Source organism: Microcaecilia unicolor, chromosome 7 (assembly GCF_901765095.1).
Source record: "Microcaecilia unicolor chromosome 7, aMicUni1.1, whole genome shotgun sequence".
Lineage (NCBI taxonomy): Eukaryota > Metazoa > Chordata > Amphibia > Gymnophiona > Siphonopidae > Microcaecilia > Microcaecilia unicolor.
Window position 1 is genome coordinate 178,989,602 of NC_044037.1, and position 19,699 is coordinate 179,009,300.

The 19,699-nt window shown below is 40.0% G+C and overlaps 1 protein-coding gene across 2 annotated transcripts in view; it reads right to left on the bottom strand.

The window, feature by feature from the left end:
• Nucleotides 1–19,699, bottom strand: part of ORC2 (origin recognition complex subunit 2) — a 154,996-nt gene that overhangs the window by 36,997 nt on the left and 98,300 nt on the right. For both annotated transcript variants that reach the window (XM_030209630.1, XM_030209631.1), the window contains exons 10-14: nucleotides 18,607–18,716; nucleotides 15,149–15,281; nucleotides 10,282–10,378; nucleotides 8,851–8,997; nucleotides 3,911–4,082 (exon numbers count right to left, since the gene is read on the bottom strand). In XM_030209630.1, coding sequence (XP_030065490.1) covers nucleotides 3,911–4,082; nucleotides 8,851–8,997; nucleotides 10,282–10,378; nucleotides 15,149–15,281; nucleotides 18,607–18,716 — 659 coding nt within the window. The remainder of the gene's footprint in view (nucleotides 1–3,910; nucleotides 4,083–8,850; nucleotides 8,998–10,281; nucleotides 10,379–15,148; nucleotides 15,282–18,606; nucleotides 18,717–19,699) is intronic.

Genomic DNA, 19,699 nt, shown 5'->3' on the forward strand with positions numbered 1-19,699 from the left:
GATGTTTTCCAATTGGATTGAATCATGCGTTGTGCTATTGTAATTAATATATCATATAATTTGTAATTGTTAGGAGAAAATGTAAAATCTGGAGAACAGGATTTCAAAATTATTAATGAGGAAGTTAATGGAATGTCAGATTCAAATATTTTGCATATGATGCTCCATATTGCTTTCCAAAATATTTGTATTTGAGGACAGTCAAATAACATGTGCATTAATGTTCCATAAACTCCTTTACAATGCCAGCATAAATTTGTGGATGTTAGGTGTGCAGAGTGTAATTTTCTCAGGGTCCACACAGATCTGTGATAAAGGAAAAACACTGATTGTAAAATGCTAGCAGATGTTAATGGTTTGATAAGAGAAAACCAAAGTTTATCCTTAATATGTTCAGGAACTGAAGTGTGCATATCATTCTCCCAAGTTTGTATAAGAGTGTTATGTTTTTTATAAATGGAAGATAAAAAATAATTTATATAACGCGGATGCTACGTGTCATGTGTGAAGCAGATTCTCACAAAATTGGAAGATTGTGGGAACTGAACTGGAAAGAGATTTCTTTTTTTTATTAAATGATTTTAAACAATGTGATAATTGCAACCATCTGTAGTGTTGTGAAGAAGGAATATGATATTTAGTTTGTAGATCTGAAAATGATTTAATTGATTGTTCTTTGCTATTGTATATATCTTTGAGACACCAGATGTTACAATCAGACCATATTTTCCAGTAGAAAGGTTTGTACCACAGTGAGGAGTGTAAGGATTTATTTAGTGGATGGTCAAGAATACTGTCTAGATATAAAAGGCATATTTTGGTGTTAGTGATAATTATATTTTCTTTTTGAGCTACTCTTAATGTAGATGTAAGAAGATGGGAAAGATGAAAGGGTTGCACTATATGTTGTTCTATAGATATCCAAGTCGGGACATAATCTGTATTAGAGGAACACCAATGACATCCCTGTTGAGCAATAAAGGCTTTATGATGAAGTATGAAGTCTGGGAAATACAATTTGATTTCCATGCGGATTTTTTTAGGACAGCAAAACCTCTGTCCTAACAAACTGATTAGCCATACAGATAGTGGCTGGATATCACTGGCTATGCATACAGTTGGGCAGAATGCCTTCGCTTCTTCCCAGCACTATCCAGATAGTGCTAGGGTTGTCTGTAAGAATTTTCAACAAACTGTCCATATAGTACCACTGAAAATTCATGACTAGGGGATTTATACTGTACATTTAGCGGCTGCAGCTAAACACATAAGTTCCATTAAGTTTGAATACTGTTCCACAAATGGGAAAATTAAATGTGAAGCCCTTTCGTAGATCTTCACAGGTTAACATTGATGATTCCACCATATACAAGACTGAGACTTAACAGCTTGAAGAACTGTCTTTAGTTGCATAGCTCCCATGCTTAGGAATACCCTGCCTAGCTCACGTGCTAGACTTGGTGTTCTGCAAAAGGATTGACATCTTGGAACACAAGGTTGGTGGCATAGATATAACACCCCTATCATAGTCTGATCATTTCCTAATCAAATTTTCTATTAAGGACTACATAAAACAGATGGGCCCAATCAAAGTTTGGAAGAAAATCCGAGACATGAGAAATCTGACTGCTGAAAATTTCCTAGAAGCCTTGTCCTTCCCTCATATGGATGAAAAGATGACGACAGTGTCAGAACTGGTTGACATCTGGAATGCATGCTTAGTAATGACATTAGAAAAAATGGCCTATCTGAAGAAGGTCCTGTGCTCCACAAACAAACATTCCCTGTGGTTCTCCCCAGAACTGCGGATCCTTAAGAGTCAAGGATGTCAACTTGAAAGAAAATGGAGAAAATCTCATCTAGATGAAGACAGACTCAACTATGAGAAACACATGACAATGTACTGCCAGGCCATAACAACAGCCAAAATACAATATTTTTCTCAACACACAGAACAAGCTGCAAATTCAACCAAGTAGCTACTTAAAATAGTAAACAGCCTACTGCAAACCCCACAACAGAACTAGCCTTCCCAGTCACAACTAACCAGCGATGATTTTGTCACTTATTTTGCCAACAAAATTAAAGGTCTCGATCAGGACCTACAGACAGTCTCATCAAAGCTCCTACCAGCTAATAAAGAGAACACTCCCTCTTCCCTGCCATTCACAGCTATCTGGGACTCCACCAGGTAACAGAGAAAGTTCTTGAAAATATCCTGAAAGGTTTACGACCTACAACCTGCCCTTTTGATCCCTGCCCAGCAAAGATTGTAAAACCAGCGAGCACAGGCCTCATTGAAGGGGCCACTAAAATTGTTAACTCCTCTCTTATGGAAAGGCAGCTGCCATTACACTAAAAAGAATTGTGGTGCGCCGCCTACTGAAAAAGAGCTCACTGGACCAGGACAAGCTCAAAAACTACTGACCAGCCTCTAACATTCCTTTCCTGGCAAACCTTATATAAAATGGACAGTCTGCACTCAACGATTGGCTAATTGAAAGTAATTGGCTAGATTCATGTCAATCTGGCTTCAGACTTGGGTACGGAACAGAGACAGTTCTTGTATCCCTTCTTGATGATCTGCATAGAAACCATGACAGGGGATTTGCCTCAATGTTAGTGTTGCTCAATTTCTCAGCAGCCTTCAACACTGTGGATCATAATATCATGTTTACAAGACTGGCAGAAACAGGTATCAGTGGCACATTATCTACTAGTTTCAAATCCTGTCAGATAGACAACAATCAGTTCTGTTAAGCAACAGCACATCATCACCTTGGGCACTGGACTGTGGGGTGCCACAGAGATCCATTCTGTCTCCCATTTTATTTAATAACTACCTCAAGCCTCTGCCTGAGCTGCTTCAGTTACTGGACACAAAATTCCACATCTTTGCTGATAATGTGCAACTATTCATACCTACTGAACCAGATCTACCCACAGCTCTAAGTAAACTGGACTGCCTGCCTAACCGCAACTCAAGAATGGGCAAACAACAACAAACATCTTTAAGACCTCTAAGGTCCTCTCAAGGATCATCACTATCTGTACCTTCATCAAAAGAAATTGTACAATGTGATACCTGCCAGCAAGCCTTCTCAGGAGTAGACCCCACGCTCTGGAATTTACTCCCAGAGGGGCTACATATAACTCGAGACTACCTCTATTTCAGGAAGCAGGTGAAAGCCTGGCTCTTCTCCCATGCCTTTAATATATAGGATGACTGACTATACACTCATTCTGCACCTGGACTAGCTTGCTATACACACTATCTTAGATCAGTTCCTTATCTCACTATACAATGAGCATGCCTTGAGTTTAGCTAATCATCAAATTATCCCAACTGACTCTGTACCATGTGCATATTTTTTGATACTCTTTCATGGTAGCTCTACCATTAGGTTTACTGTTTTCAAGTTTACCTCATTTATTGTATTTATGTTTATTTTTGGTTATTTTACTATTGTTATGCTGTTAACAAAATTGTAATGTTTATGTTAAACTGTACCTGCTGTACACTGCTTTGGGTGAATCTCTTCATAAAGGTGGTAAATAAATCCCAATAAATAATAAACAAACAAGAAATTCAAAGCAGTCATTAAAACATGGCTGTTTCATAAGACATATGATTTCTCATTAACGTTGTTACGCCTAGATTTGGGGCATAATTATAAGTCCCAGGGCTGGAGGCCACAGGATACCTTTATCATTTGTTCCTTCCCTCCTCCTGTTTCTCCATTTATTGGTCTATTGGCTGGAATTGTGCAATCTCTCTCCCTCCTTTGATAGGTTTTTCAGTCATAACGACGTGCTTTTTTTGTCCTTTGTTTTTCATTCTCCCATTTCTCTGCTGTATCCTATCAAGAGTGGTACATCAAATTCTGTTAAATAAACAAATAAATCCTACCTGGCATTGGGAGTAAGGCTGCGAAGGACGTGGACTAGTGAGCTCAGGACCAGAGCTCCTGTCTGCTTCACCAGCAAGGAGTTCTCATAGGAGGTTTCTTCCACATATGCATTGTAGGTGGTGGTTTCATACCACAGCCAGTTAAAGAGACTTTGTTTGGATTGATCCCACACTATATGGAAAAGGCAGAGATGCAGACAGCAGTCAGGGAAATCCAGGTGATTACAATGATATTTGCATAAAACAGTTTAGCGTAGAGATGCTGAACATATGCCAAATAATTTCAAGTTCTTGTTCTATTTTTCTTTTTGAAAAATAAAGAGGAGCACTGTTTTAATCTAGCAGTCCTGAAAACTTGCATCTTTAAACATTTGTTAAATAAAGGTCTCATCTCTACCTAGCTAGTCTGTTGGTTTTCATTTGATAAAAAAAATAAAGATGCAAGTTTTCAGGACTACTAAACTGTTGCTTCAGGAAAAAGAATATAAAACATACTAGGCCCAATAAGACCTATGTCCATCAAACCCAGCATTATGTCTTTTTTAGGTACATTCAAAGCAAGAAACTGGTAAGAGAATCAATTGTACCACTAGATGATCGAGGAGTAAAACGGGGCAGATTAGTGAAGCAAGACTTCCCTTGGCTAAATCCATGCCTATATATATGTTCAATAACTTTGTTCTTTATAACAGTGTCTGTCACTTTGACCAGCACCGACATCAGGCTCACCAGTCTATAATTTCCTGGGTAAACCTTTATAAAACTTGGCCTTATGTTGGTCACCCTCCAACCTTCAAGTTCCATGCTTGATTTTAGGGACAAGTTACAAATTACTAATAATAGATCTGCAATTTCTATCAGTACTCTGATGACACTATTTAGTTTGTCAATTTGCCCTATTATTTGTATTTTATATTTGCTCACACCTTTCAGTAGTAGCTCAAGGTGAGTTACATTCAGGTACACTGGGTATTTCTCTGTCCCTAGAGGGGCTCACAATCAAATTTTGTACCTGAGGTAATGGTTAAGTGACTTGCCCAAGATCACAAAAAGTAGCAGTGGGATTTGAACTGGCCACCTCTGGCTATCAAAACCAGTGCTCTAACCACTAGGCCATTCCTCCACTCCCTATATCTTCTATGTTTATACAAAATATCCAATAAATTGCTAAGGCAACACTTGTCTTTGCTAAACCCATGTTGATTCATTCCCATTAAGCTATGTCTAACTATATGATCACAAATTGTTGTTGTTTTGTTTTTTTTTAAAGACCAGCATTACAATTTTGCCTGGCACAGATTTCAGGCTTGCCACTATATAGCTCTCTGAAACACTATATAGCTCTTAGAAACTGCTTAAAAACTGGTATTACATTAGTCACCCTCTTTCTTCAGATATTACAGCAGTTTTAAATGAAAGGTTACAATCCACATTTTATTTTTATTTGTTATACCACAAATAGTAAAATACAAAACAAAAACCCCCAAACAACCCACATCTAAGCAGATTACAATAAAATGTAACAAGTTTGGGTATGCAGAGGAAAAATAAATGGGAATTAACTAATTAAGTCTATGACGCACAAGGAAGCCAGGATGTACATAGAGTCACAAGGACATGTGTGAAAAAGCCATTGCAAGGCAGCCACAGTCAAAACTTTATTTATCTGATACTAGCATGAAGTGGAATTTTAGAAAGGATGTCCAACTCAGAATATGGCCATCTAAGTCTGTACATAAGATATAGACATCCATTTCTCATCTATTTTAGAATAGGATCTGCCAGTATACAGTCTGTTTAAAAATACATAAGAAATGGACGTCCAAGTGCTGGCTATGTCCAGCATGAACATCCATTTTACAAACTAAAATGTCCAAACTATAAAGAAGGGCAAAATAAGTGACATAGATGTCTGTGTGGCAGCTGAAGAACTTCCATATTACAAAATGGCCACACAGATGTCCATGTGGAGGAGTAGTCTAATAGGTGGAGCACCCAGTGGAGAACCGGAGCAGAGAACCAGAGGTTGCTGGTTCAAATTCCACTGTAGCTGTTTGCAACTTTTTTACTTTTTTTTTTTAAATTGTGAGCACTCCAGGGACAGAAGAATACCTACTGTGACTTCCCTTACTTCCTTCAGTGGAGAACTTTCAATCAGAACACCTTTCTGTAATCTAGATGTGCTAAGTTCCAGGTCTAAACAAGGATGTTCATCTTTTTGGACATGGACGTCCCTCCTCCTTCTGCAACTGGAGTTGGACATTCATCTTTTTGCCCCTCCCTAGGCCTTCCCAAAACACAACCCATTGCTATATGGACATACTGGAGTTTTAGACATATAAATCCTGGTTTTATAAAATCGGGATTTAGATATCCATGCAATATGGAAATCTAAATGTTGGTTTTCTGACATCCAAAACAGAAATAGAGCTTCTAAAATAACTACTTTATCATCCCACTGATGGAAAAGCCAGGGTAAAATAATGGGTTTTAAGTAACGTTTTAAATGTCTTGATTGAGAGTTCTCATGAAGATCCAAGAGTAGGGAGTTCCACAATGTGGGGACAACTGCATGAAATGAGAGCATATTTGTAGATAAGTGGGGACAACCAGCAGATGCTGATACACAGAGCAAAGAGACCAGGTAGGGGCATATTGTATAAGGAAAGTATATAGAAAAGAGGGGAGCCCAAAATGTAGCATCTGTTGAGAAATAATATAGGATTTTAAACATTATTTGGCAGAAAACTGGAAGTCAATGCTGGAGGAGTAGCCTAGTGGTTAGGGTGGTGGACTTTGGTCCTGGGGAACTGAGGAACTGAGTTTGATTCCCACTTCAGGCACAGGCAGCTCCTTGTGACTCTGGGCAAGTCACTTAACCCTCCACTGCTCCATGTAAGCCGCATTGAGCCTGCCATGAGTGGGAAAGCGCAGGGTACAAATGTAACAAAAATAAAAATATTTAAAAGTGCCGATGCCCCGTCATATTTCCTAAACAAAGCAGAAGAACTCGTCTCCATACAATGCACAAGTCAAACAGAACAGTGGAGATGACAACAACAGCAAAAAGTACTTGATGATACTGATGTTGACTCCACATGGGCCGTGTTTCAGCTAAAGTGCCTGCATCAGGAATCTGAAAGTGATCTGTTAATATGAAATACAGATGTCAATATATTTAGTGACGTAGGGCCAAAACCATGCAAAAGAAGAGAGCGGTAGTTTACCTTTGCTATGTGCTTGATTGGCAGTTTGCATCAATAGACTTAATTTAGAAAATCTATATGGTTTTGGCCCTACTTCACTACATATATTGACATCCTGAAGGCAAAAAAATTAATTTAGGAGCTCTTTTACTAAAGCTTAGCACCAATGGACATTAGCATACACTAAATACTGGGAATCCTATTTTATACCTATGGGCCACGTGGCACTTAGTGCAAGCTAAGATTTAGTTTTTCTGATACTACCTTATCCCCTCTGAACATTCCTTTTACCCCTTGATATATAGCAACGCAACAGTCTCAAGTACATCCAAATGTACTTGAAGATGTATTTAGTATTAGTTTTTGCCTCTATGGCAAGCTTCTTTTCATACTCTGTCTTGGCCTGCCTTATCACTGTTTTATATCTAGCTTGCCTGTGTTTACTTCTCAGCCCCATTCTCTTAGTTAGGTGCTGTTTTCCATTTTCTGAAAGATGCCCTTTTGGCATTCACTGTCTCTTTCATCTCACCAGTAAAACACACTGGCAGCTGACTGGTATTCTTTTGACTTTTTTTAATCCAGCCTATTTTTAAAGGGTAACCATTTTTTTTTCTAAATTTCCTTATTTTAATCATAGTCTCCTATTTTAAAATTAAATGCTACATCAACAGTCATTTTTAGTGTCCTCCTTCCACTGATGATGACTACTCACTCCGATATATGGAGACACACTAACCTGCAAGATGAGGAAGGACCAGGTGAACGATTAAAGATTCCTCACCCTCTGAAGCAAAAGTTCTCCTCCTTCCAGCTCCAGACTTTCACGGGGGCTGCAAGCATTCTCCACCAAGTACTCTAGGGTCAATCCTGGAGGGGAAACTCCTTGACTTAGTCCAAACCTTCCCATCTGAGTTTTTTGTGGGCTGAAGATCTGGGGGACAGTGTTCACTGGTCAACCCAAGACAGACAACATGCAGCCCTCCCACAAAGGCTGCTGCATAGTATCACCAAGATGAACTCTGCTAACAGTGGTGGGAGAACAGAAGATGAGGAGCTCCAGGAGCTCCGGCAGTACAGAAAATCTCTGTTCCAATTCAGGCACAGGCACCAAAATGGCAGGCTCCGATTCTTAAATTGCCACTGTTCCCACTGGTGAGTAGTAAACTGCAGCAGCAGCAACCATGTGACCCCACGCCCCAGTGCTCCTGCAGCTGGAAGAACAGAGACTGCTATATCCTACTGCAGCCATGGCCACTGCTAAAGATAGCTCCTGATCACACATGGAGAAGAAGCCCGCCATACTACTCAGGTGGTGACTCTAACAGTGTCAGCTGCCCTCAGGCATAAAGACCCCCTGAGTGAGGCTGCTTTCTCCCCCTTCCTCTCTCCCCACTCCAAATGGGAACCACAAGCCTCAGCAATCAGTATCTTTTCCAAGTACTGAGGCTTATGCACCTCATCTTTTCTCCCTCCTTATTTTTTATAAAACTTTAAATGACAGCCATAATAAAACCACCTCTGAAAGGACATTATGGTTTAAAAATGGGAGTATGCTAGTTTAAAATCCAGTGAGAACAAATGGAAGGCTGCATATCCAAAATACAGTGGCTGTGTTTATCTGATACCCATTTCCTGCCATTGGAAAGAAATGCAGATTACTGTCAGTTTAAACTTAATTTTAAAAAGGCATTTCCTCTTTGAAAGTATGGAACAAGATGAAGAACTGAGACTCACTGAGTGGTGCATTAATATGATCAATGGAGGCTATTACATGTACATTGGGAACAGATGCCAACTGGCCAAGTATTTGCTGGCTTTTATCCCCTCTCAGCATTTGGCTGTCCAAGTTATGGATGAGCAGATGGAACTCCAAGGAAGGATCTATAAGAACAAACAAACAAACAAAAAAAAAAACCCAACACATCACTACAGATACAGGCAAGGAGGACTGCATGGGTACTATTTCCAGATATAACATGTAAACTATTTCTATTCCTTGTTGGTCCTATTGTACACACACACACACACATACGTACTATCACACACACCCCATCCATCCTTCTCCAGGCCACCCTATGGTGCGCACACACACCCATCCTCCTTTCTTCAGTCCACTCCTATGGCGCGCACAAACACACCATCCTCCTTTCCTTTCTTCAGACCCCCCCCCCCCCCATGGCATACACAAACACACCATCCACCTTTCTTCCAGACCCCCCCCCCACGGCAAGCATGTGCGTGTGCACACACATACATACCATCCACCTTTCTCTTGCACCGTCATGGCATGCCCCACCCCATTCACCTTTCTCCAGCCCTCTCTCTTCCAACGGCATGCACACACAAGTCATCCACCTTTCTCCAGCCTCCCCATGACACAGACCAGCCTATCCTCCTTTCTCCATGCCACCTACTCTGATGGCACACAGAACCCCATCCACTTTGCTGAAGCCCTCCTTCCATAGCATATACAACTCCATGCACATTTTTTGAGCCCTCTACCCCCTCCCATGGCACACATCTACACCTCATCCACCTTTCTCCAGCCCCCATGGTACACCCCACCCCATTCACCTTTCTCTAGCCCTCTCTTCCCCTTCCCCGCCCCCCCCTCCACAGCACGCACTATCCTATTCACCTTTCTTCATTCACTCTCCCCCTCCCTGATGGCACGACAAGAGGAGGAGCTGCACAGATGAACATCGGCTGCATCCTCCTCCTTTACTGTCATGGGCCTTACTTTTCCTTTGGACTGCACGGGCCTCCACACAGCTGCATAGCTTAAAGGGAAAGGGAAATTGGACTTGATATACCGCCTTTCTGAGGTTTTTGCAACTACATTCAAAGCGGTTTACATATATTCAGGTACTTATTTTGTACCAGGGGTAACGGAGGGTTAAGTGACTTGCCCAGACAATCAGGACAGCCTGTACAGAATACTGTGCAGGAAATGAAGAATTCTGTGCATTCTGCTTAAGTGGGGAATTCTGCACAAATTCTGCATTACACAGTTGCGCAGAATTTCCCCAGGAGTAATATACACAAACTCTGTTATCAGAGTCAAAGCCTGGTCAACTCAGGTTTGTCTAGGATAAATCCAGCTACTCTAATCCAAATGACAGCAGTCCCACAATTTGAAATCCTGCTCTCTTCACTCTGTCTTACCTTCTTTAAATGCTTTAACTATGAAATCCAGCTGATCAAGAGGGTTGCGGAAGCCTCCTGTGTGGTTTAGCACTTCCTCAATTATGGTATTCAAAATCTGCAATGGAAAAATTGAATCAATAAAACATGGAGACGTTGCTGCTGTCTGCATAACACGTGCAAATCTCAACATACAATTCCAAGTTTTGTTTCGTTTCATTTATTTATTTAAAGTTTAACCTCCAATTAATTTCAACAGAAAGCAAATACTGGGACCTGTGCTATTTAACTTATTTATAAATGACCTGGAAACAGGAGTAATGAGTGATGTGATCAAATTTGCAGACAACACAGAAACATTCAAAGTCCTTAAACTGCAGAGAATGTCAAAGCTACTGCTAGTGATATGCAACTTATCCTTAAAATCGAGCGTGGTACCGGAAGATTGGAGGGTGGCCAATGTAATGCCCATTTTTAAAAAAGGCTCCAGGGGAGATCCGGGAAATTATAGACCGGTGAGTCTGACGTCGGTGCCTGGGAAAATGGTAGAGGCTATTATTAAAAACAAAATTACAGAGCACATCCGAGGACATGGATTACTGAGACCAAGTCAGCATGGCTTTTGTGTGGGGAAATCTTGCCTGACCAATTTACTTCAATTCTTTGAAGGAGTAAACAAACATGTGGACAAAGGGGAGTCGGTTGATATTGTGTATCTGGATTTTCAAAAGGCGTTTGACAAGGTACCTCATGAAAGGCTACAGAGGAAATTGGAGGGTCATGGGATAGGAGGAAATGTCCTATTGTGGATTAAAAACTGGTTGAAGGATAGGAAACAGAGAGTGGGGTTAAATGGGCAGTATTCACAATGGAGAAGGGTAGTTAGTGGGGTTCCTCAGGGGTCCGTGCTAGGACCGCTGCTTTTTAATATATTTATAAATGATTTAGAGATGGGAGTAACTAGCGAGGTAATTAAATTTGCTGATGACACAAAGTTATTCAAAGTCGTTAAATCATGACAGGATTGTGAAAAATTACAAGAGGACCTTACGAGACTGGGAGACTGGGCGGCTAAATGGCAGATGATGTTTAATGTGAGCAAGTGCAAGGTGATGCATGTGGGAAAAAGAACCCGAATTATAGCTACGTCATGCAAGGTTCCACGTTAGGAGTTACGGACCAAGAAAGGGATCTGGGTGTCGTCGTCGATAACACACTGAAACCTTATGCTCAGTGTGCTGCTGCGGCTAAGAAAGCGAATAGAATGTTGAGTATTATTAGGAAAGGTATGGAAAACAGGTGTGAGGATGTTATAATGCCGTTGTATCGCTCCATGGTGCGACCGCACCTTGAGTATTGTGTTCAATTCTGGTCGCCGCATCTCAAGAAAGATATAGTAGAATTGGAAAAGGTGCAGCGAAGGGCGACTAAAATGATAGCGGGGATGGGACGACTTCCCTATGAAGAAAGACTAAGGAGGCTAGGGCTATACAGCTTGGAGAAGAGACGGCTGAGGGGAGACATGATAGAGGTATATAAAATAATGAGTTGAGTGGAACAGGTGGATGTGAAGCTTCTGTTCACGCTTTCCAAAAATACTAGGACTAGGGGGCATGCGATGAAACTACAGTGTAGTAAATTTAAAACAAATCGGAGAAAATTTTTCTTCACCCAACGTGTAATTAAACTCTGGAATTCGTTGCCGGAGAAAGTGGTGAAGGCGGTTAGCTTAGCAGAGTTTAAAAAGGGGTTGGACGGTTTCCTAAAGGACAAGTCCATAAACCGCTACTAAATGGACTTGGAAAAATCCAAAATTCCAGGAATAACATGTATAGAATGTTTGTACGTTTGGGAAGCTTGCCAGGTGCCCTTGGCCTGGATTGGCCGCTGTCGTGGACAGGATGCTGGGCTCGATGGACCCTTGGTCTTTTCCCAGTATGGCATTACTTATGTACTTAAGATTTGCAGAAGAATCTTGTGAGATTAGAAGACTGGGCATCTGACAGACAAAAATTTAACGTACACAAGTGCAAAGTGACACACACAGGGAAAAATAATCTTGAGCACAGGAGAAACTTGTTCTCCTACAACTTGGCTCCTTCCTTGATAACACAAATGCCCTTCAACCTCTCCAAACAGCTTTCAAAGGGGGCACAGCACTGAACCTCTCCTCCTCACCCTCCACAACTCCATTCACTTTTCCTTAATCAGAACGATTCGGTGGTTCTTGTCTCTCTTGATCTCTCTTCTGCATTTGCTCTAGTAGATCACACTCCGATTTTCCACCGCCTTCATTCCATTGGAAACTCTGGCACTGTCCTCTCCTAGTTCACCAGTTGCTAATCACACCTTTCTACTATCCCATTCTAACACCCTGTCACCTATCTTTCCAGTACCCTCTGGCATACCGCAGGGTTCCTCGCCCCTACCCTCTTCAACACCTTTCCTGCTACCGTCTTGACAGTAATCCAGGATTTTGGCTGCACACCTTAATGTTATTACAGGCGATATTCAAATTCTCTACCGTGTATCAGTTCCCACCACCTCTACTTCTGTAGGTGTGTCCCAAGTGTGTGTCACCCTGTTTGCAATTGAGGCCTCTGTCCACATACAGGCCTGAACCTGAATCTGTGTGAACAAGAGTAAGATGGCTGCTTGTACATTTCCTCTTTCTCTATCAGCCAGACAGTGCTTGCTGACCAAGGACACTGTTAGCACAGAGACCATCTGCACTTCATCTCAGGGGGTGAAGCTGTTTCCTGGATAGATTTATTACCCCCAAGTATGCGATAACACCAATGTGCCCTGCTTGGAGGGGCCAACTTGCCCAGGGAGTGTTGTCTGGATCAACACTAGACTTCTTTGTTCATTTAGGCCTCGATTCCATCATTCAGACAGCAAGAATGCGTGTTCGGATTGGGCCTGAAGAGACATCTGAGGACTATGGATCGAGGTCTGCTCGTAACCTTTCAAGACAAAGAAAAGAGTTTGCACTTGGGACAGATACAGAGTAGTCTGATTTTCTGATAGCTCCAGAGAGAATTCGCTTGGCATAATAAGAGAGCAGTCAGATTTACTGATAGCTCTAAGGAGACTCTCTCCCTGCCAAGGACTGGGCCTTCCTATACAAACTTGTTACAGGGAAAAAAGCTAATGATCAAGGCTAATTACCGATGCTATGGACCCAGTGCTTAGGCTGCTTATAGATAACTGTCACCTCCATCCTGATAAACTCGCTGTCTCAGCTGAAGCCCTGAACAAGACTCTGCTTCTGCTCGAGAAAAGCTTGTAGCACATCTAAGGGTGAGAATAAAGCAGTGTTCACGTCTACAGTTTGGGATTAGATGATTGTCATTTCTTTTGCCACAGGCTGGTCTAGATACATGGGCGTGGTTATATAGCCCAATATATTTGGTTGCAGTTCTCAGGTCTAGTCTCGGTACTATCGATTAGGAATCTTCAGGCTATTGACCCTTCTACTCTGTCCTCCAGTGTTTCAAATCTCTTCTCAACCAAGGATTATCCAAGAAAGGGATTTCGGCGTCGTTGTTGATGATACGTTGAAACCCTGTGCTCAGTGTGCTGCAGCAGCTAAGAAAGCAAATAGAATGTTAGGTATTCTTACGACCATTTAACCCTACTCTCTGTTTTCTATCCTTTAACCAGTTTTTAATCCATAATAGGACACACTACCTCCTATTCCATGACTCTCCAATTTCCTCTGGAGTCTTTCATGAGGCACTTTGTCAAATGCCTTCTGAAAATCCAGATACACAATATCAACCGGCTCACCTTTATCCACATGTTTGTTCACCCCTTCAAAGAAATATAATAGATTAGTGAGGCAAGATTTCCCTTCACTAAATCCATGTTAGCTTTGTCTCATTAATCAATGCTTTTGAACATGCTCTGTAATTTTGTTCTTTATAATAGTCTCTACCATTCTGCCCGGCACTGACGTCAGGTTCACCGGTCTATAATTTCCTGGATCTCCTCTGGAACCTTTGTTAAAAAATCAGCATTGCTTGGCCACCCTCTAGTGGATACTTGTGTGATGTATTGTAAAAAATTGCAAAAATAAAGAATAAAAAAATAAATAAAAACTTAGTTTTATCAGTGTTCAACTTGAATTTATATTGCAACATCCAGGAGCTTATCAATGCTATACATTTCTGTATCACTGGGGCTGCCTGAGGTAAGGTAGAATAAACAGGAATCATCACATTGATATCCTCTCCATAACTGTGAGTAAAATAACCCTCCCTAGTCAATACTGAACCCAGCAAATGAAGAAAAACATTAAACAGTGTAGGCGAGAGTGGAGAACCCTGAGGAACTCCACATGGGTTATTCCAACTATTGATGATATGCTTAAGTGAAGGGATCACATCTACATATAGGACATTGAAACAAAAGAAGGCAGAAGAAATTCAAAAAGATCCATCAAAAATGATGCATTGCCTGCATGAAAAGCCATACATTGGGGGACTGAAGGAACTAAAGATGTACTTTCGAGAACAAAGTAAAGAGGGAGGAGATACAAACTTTCAAATATCTAGCATGCTTCCACAAAAAAAGGACCAGAATGTAGGATTTTCAACAGAATGAAAAGGGCAAGGACAAGAAATCATCAGGTAAAGCTGAAGTGAGGAAATTCAAGCATGAATTAGGCAGACAGTGATAGAGGGAAGGAGATCACCATAAATCATATAAAACCTGCAAGAGAACAAGAAACAAGTACAGGGTGGATCCGCATTATTAAAAGTCAGATATATTAGATCAATATTTTTAGCAAAGCATTACAAGCTACTTCTCCCACTACAAAACTCAAACATTAAAAAAAATGGGAAAAATATGAAAAACAAACATTTAAAATATTGATACTTACAGATTTCACACTTATATTTGGGAAGAAGCCATTGATGACTATGTGCACTGAATCCTGTAGCATAGTAGTACGAAACTTCTCGAGCAAATTTCTTTTTGAACCCAGTCCATAAAGCACTATATTGAACCCCAGTCTATAAGAAAGAAAAGCAAGGTGTGAAAGTGAAGTAAGACCCTTGAATTTATTTTGTTTTCTCTGAACCTATTTTCTAAGGGACTGCATCAAAATTTCAATAGGACTTTACAGTTATAAACAATACTTTCTCCCAAATTAGGTTTGTGCTGATGATCACCGTGGGGGCTAATATAACAAAATCAGCATTAAGAAATGCGCTCTGAAAATAAGCTTTACTATAATATAGTAAGGCCAATATTTTAGAAGCCTTTTGCATGAAATCCATGTGGATGTGCTGGCAACACCAAGATTTATAGGTTTTGAAAAGAGGCATGTTGGGAGTGTGGCATGAGTAGCATTGAGGTATATGAAAAAAAAAAAAAAAAAAAAAAGAGAGAGATCCCCAAGCACACCCACCAAGAAAAAGAAAAAAAGCAAAAGCAAATTGGAGGACAACCAATAAAATTCCAACTCAAGGGTGTATAATGATATTGCAAAAAATGCTCTCTTGTAGGTGTGAATGAAACAGATTTGATGCAGTCCTGCATTTCGGCACAAGAGGCACCTGCCTCAGGAGTCAAACTCAATCCAGTCTAGTTGAGAATACCAGAACACCAGAACATCAGTCTCAGTCAACAGGTCCAAAGTAAAGAAAGCACTTCCTATCTGATAAAAGATATGTCAAGGGCAATATCAAGATTAATGCAGCATTCACATACACAAAACACCAATGCGAAATCCACTGCTGTTTTGCGTATGTGAATGCTGCACTATTTTTGCAACATTTACATATGTCAGTGTGTGTGCCTGTGTGCTGGTGGAGGGCCACACAGAGTACTGGTGGTGGATCCTGTTTCCAACAGTGGCTAATCCAGGTCACAAGTATCTGGCCGAAACCCAAATAGTAGCAACATTCCATGCTACCAATGCCAGGGCAAGCAGTGGCTTCCCCATGTCTGTCTTATTTATTTATTTATTTGCTGCATTTATATCCCACATTTCCCACCTATTTGCAGGCTCAATGTGGCTTACAATATAATACAACAACAATCACATTAATGGGATAAGGAAATCTGAATATAGATAATAAATAAGGTGCATAAGAATATTATGGCAATCATTTAATCTTAATAGAAGAATAAGGACTTTTCCTCCAAGATCTTGTCCAAACCGTTTTTAAACCAGGATACACTAACCGCTGTTACCACATCCTCTGGCAATGAGTTCCAGAGCGTAACTATTTATTGAGTGAAAAAATATTTCCTCCTATTTGTTTTAAAAGTATTTCCATGTAACGTCATTGAGAAGTTATGACTGACTTCAATTACTGGGCTGTGCAGACCACATTGTAGCAGGCACTCATGGCATAGAGAAATGCTGCTTTCTCCTGGCCCTATCAGAAGAAATTTAACTACAGTCATACACTATTTATTGGTTCTTGCTCATCCATAACAGCGATGGATAGTATTACATAGAGGAGAGATTTATGTTTATATGGTGAACACTGTTTTCACAGTTTAGACATACGAGCACAGGAGAGGATATATGATGTCAAAAGAGCTGTTATGAGGAGCTGTTTACATCAGCAGGTTCATATTATATAGCTCTCAAGTCCTGGGCAGTGACCTGGTATACGGAACATCCCCTCCTTCACATAAAAATATTTAAAAGTGAGGCATATTTTCAAAGCACTTAGCCTTCCAAAGTTCCATAGAAACCTATGGAACTTTGGAAGGCTAAGTGCTTTGAAAATATGCCTCCAAAGTCTCCTCTATTGCCCCAGGTACAAAATAAGTATTTGAACATATGTAAACCACTTTGATTGTAACCACAAAAAAGCCGTATATCAAGTCCCATTCCCTTTTCCCTCTCCTATATATATCTTTTCTTCTTTTTTCTTATTGTAATTGTTTTTTTGTAGTGGAGTCCTGACTAAGGACCACAGCAGACCAAATCTGTGTGATAACCCTGTCCCACATCTTAATATCATCCTGTGGATATACTGCAATCAATATTCAAAAGCACTTTTACAGCTGATGGCAGTAGTGACCAGTTAAGTGCTTTCTTTTTTTAAATCTAGGTCGTATATATGAATAACTGTGGATGTGTAACAAAATGGCCAGAGTTATTCATTTAAAAAATTGACACTGTAGCGGTCATTCTGGGACTGGTTGAAAAGTTATCAATTTAAGCAGTGATAGCTAACCACTAAATGGATAATTTATCCATTTAAGTGGCACTGTACAAGTAACAGGCAAGAAAGTCAAATAGATATCCATTCCACTTTATCTTCTGAATTTTTAACATCACTCACATGGATCATGTTGCTGAAAATACGTATAAATGTCAAGTGGATAAGATATCTGTTTAATTTTATGCAGTCAGTCTGCAGCTGGAAATAGATCTGTTACTGGAGCTCCCCCAACTTAAAGTAAATCTTGATAATAGTTTATTTGAATAATCCTTGTTTTTTGTTGTTGTTTTTTTTTTTTTTTTGCAGTAGGTATGTACATTCATTAAAGTGCCTTTAAAAAAATCAGTGCGCACTAAATTGATTTAACACATGCTAACCAATAAATGTGAGGCGTTTTTTTCAAAGCACTTAGATTTACAAAGTTCCATAGTAACCTATGGAACTTTGTAAGTCTAAGTACTTTGAAAATGAGCCCCTGTGTGTTACAAAAATATTTCTAACACCACAAATGTGTGAAGCAAACTGAAAATGCCTCAAAAAAATTGGGAAGAAAGTACAAAATGAATCACTTTTTTCTGTGCACATCCCTAGTTCACCAATATCTTTCCTAATAAACTGTTTAGTTAACTCTGTACCTGTAACAGATCTGGGATCTCAACATTTTTTATTTATTTTTGCATTTGGTCTGTCTGTACATTTCTAAGAATTATGGGTTTTCCTGTACAGTCTCTGTGGCCCCCAAACCCACCAGAGAAAATGTTTTCAAGGTAGTGCTCTTTCCCCAAGACATGTGGGAACCTAATTACCAGAAGACATTTGCTAATATAGGAGCACATGTAAAATAGGGCCTGAGCAGTGCTTCACAGGACTATCCAAAGATTCACAGGGTTACCCTGAATAGATATTAGGGGCAGAACTGAGGCGTTATGTGATACATATGGTGTTCAACATCAGAAAATATGCTAAACTGGACACAATCAGACAGAGAACTCATCAAAGTCATAGTCATGACAGAACACACACTGGAGTTCTCAAGCAGAACCTGACTAATGGGTCAAACAATCATGTTAAGCCTAAATATCAGACTGTTCATCTGTAGCATCACATTCAACCTAGTGTTTCCCTTTTCTTAACCCCTTCAAATACTTACTGCAGTTGCAACATCCATTTATAAAATTGGTCTTCATACTGTTGGTTTAACTGATTCAGTTCTGCAGAGAAAGTAGGGGGAACCTTATCTAATAGGTTGCGTAATGTTTCCTAAATTTGAGAGTGAGAAGAAGAGGGAAAAGGCATTATGATTCTGTAAATCAGAGTTTATCATTTGTCATCTGATTTCCTGCCCCAAAGTGGTTTGCAAAATGCACAAAGCACACAGAATATTACAAAACACATGCATGAAATATATTATCCAGTTAATAAAATCATAAAATACAATGACTATTTAATATCACATGTGGACCCAGAACTCAATCCCAAATCAATATCCTACCTAGCGTAAAGTTCCTTTCCACTGTCTGCCTTACCCTATTCAAGACCCCCTTCTCTTTCATTATTTAAGATAATCCATCTTAAACTATTCCAGAATTCTGATACAAAATAACTCAAGGCAAAATGATGAAGGGAAATTAGAAGGCACAGAGAGACAAGTTATTACCAGAGCTTGGTGAGATGAGTTCAGAAATCTTTCTAGTTTATAACAGTGGCTTGGCGGAGTATTTTGGACAACCCAGTTGCAAACATTTGAAGATCTGAGCTAAATTCTACTGAACACCAATGCAGCTACTTCAGGTTTAACATAATAAAATATTACTTCCTAGCTCCCATCAACAGTCACACAGAGCACTGGCTACAGTAACACTGAAGAAAATGTTCATTTTCACCACCCCACAACTACATAAAACCCATTAATAAAAAGCATTCTTACAACTTTTGTTTTGCCTTTACACACTATTTCTAGGAATAGAATACTAAGTATGCTATCTGTACAAAGTCACATCCACCTTGGAACATGACGGAGCTGGACGGACTTCTACTGTCTATGTCCCAGAAACAACAAAAAAAGACCATGATCAAGTATATATCACGTTCAATGTTGATATAATCCAGAACTGAGAATGAATGTGACTGTTCGGCAGACTGGAGGGACCATTCAGGTCTTTTTCTGTCGTCACTCACACTTAATTGTTCATGTCTATCATTAGAGAAGGTTACAATATTATCCCCATTATGTTTTTATTACT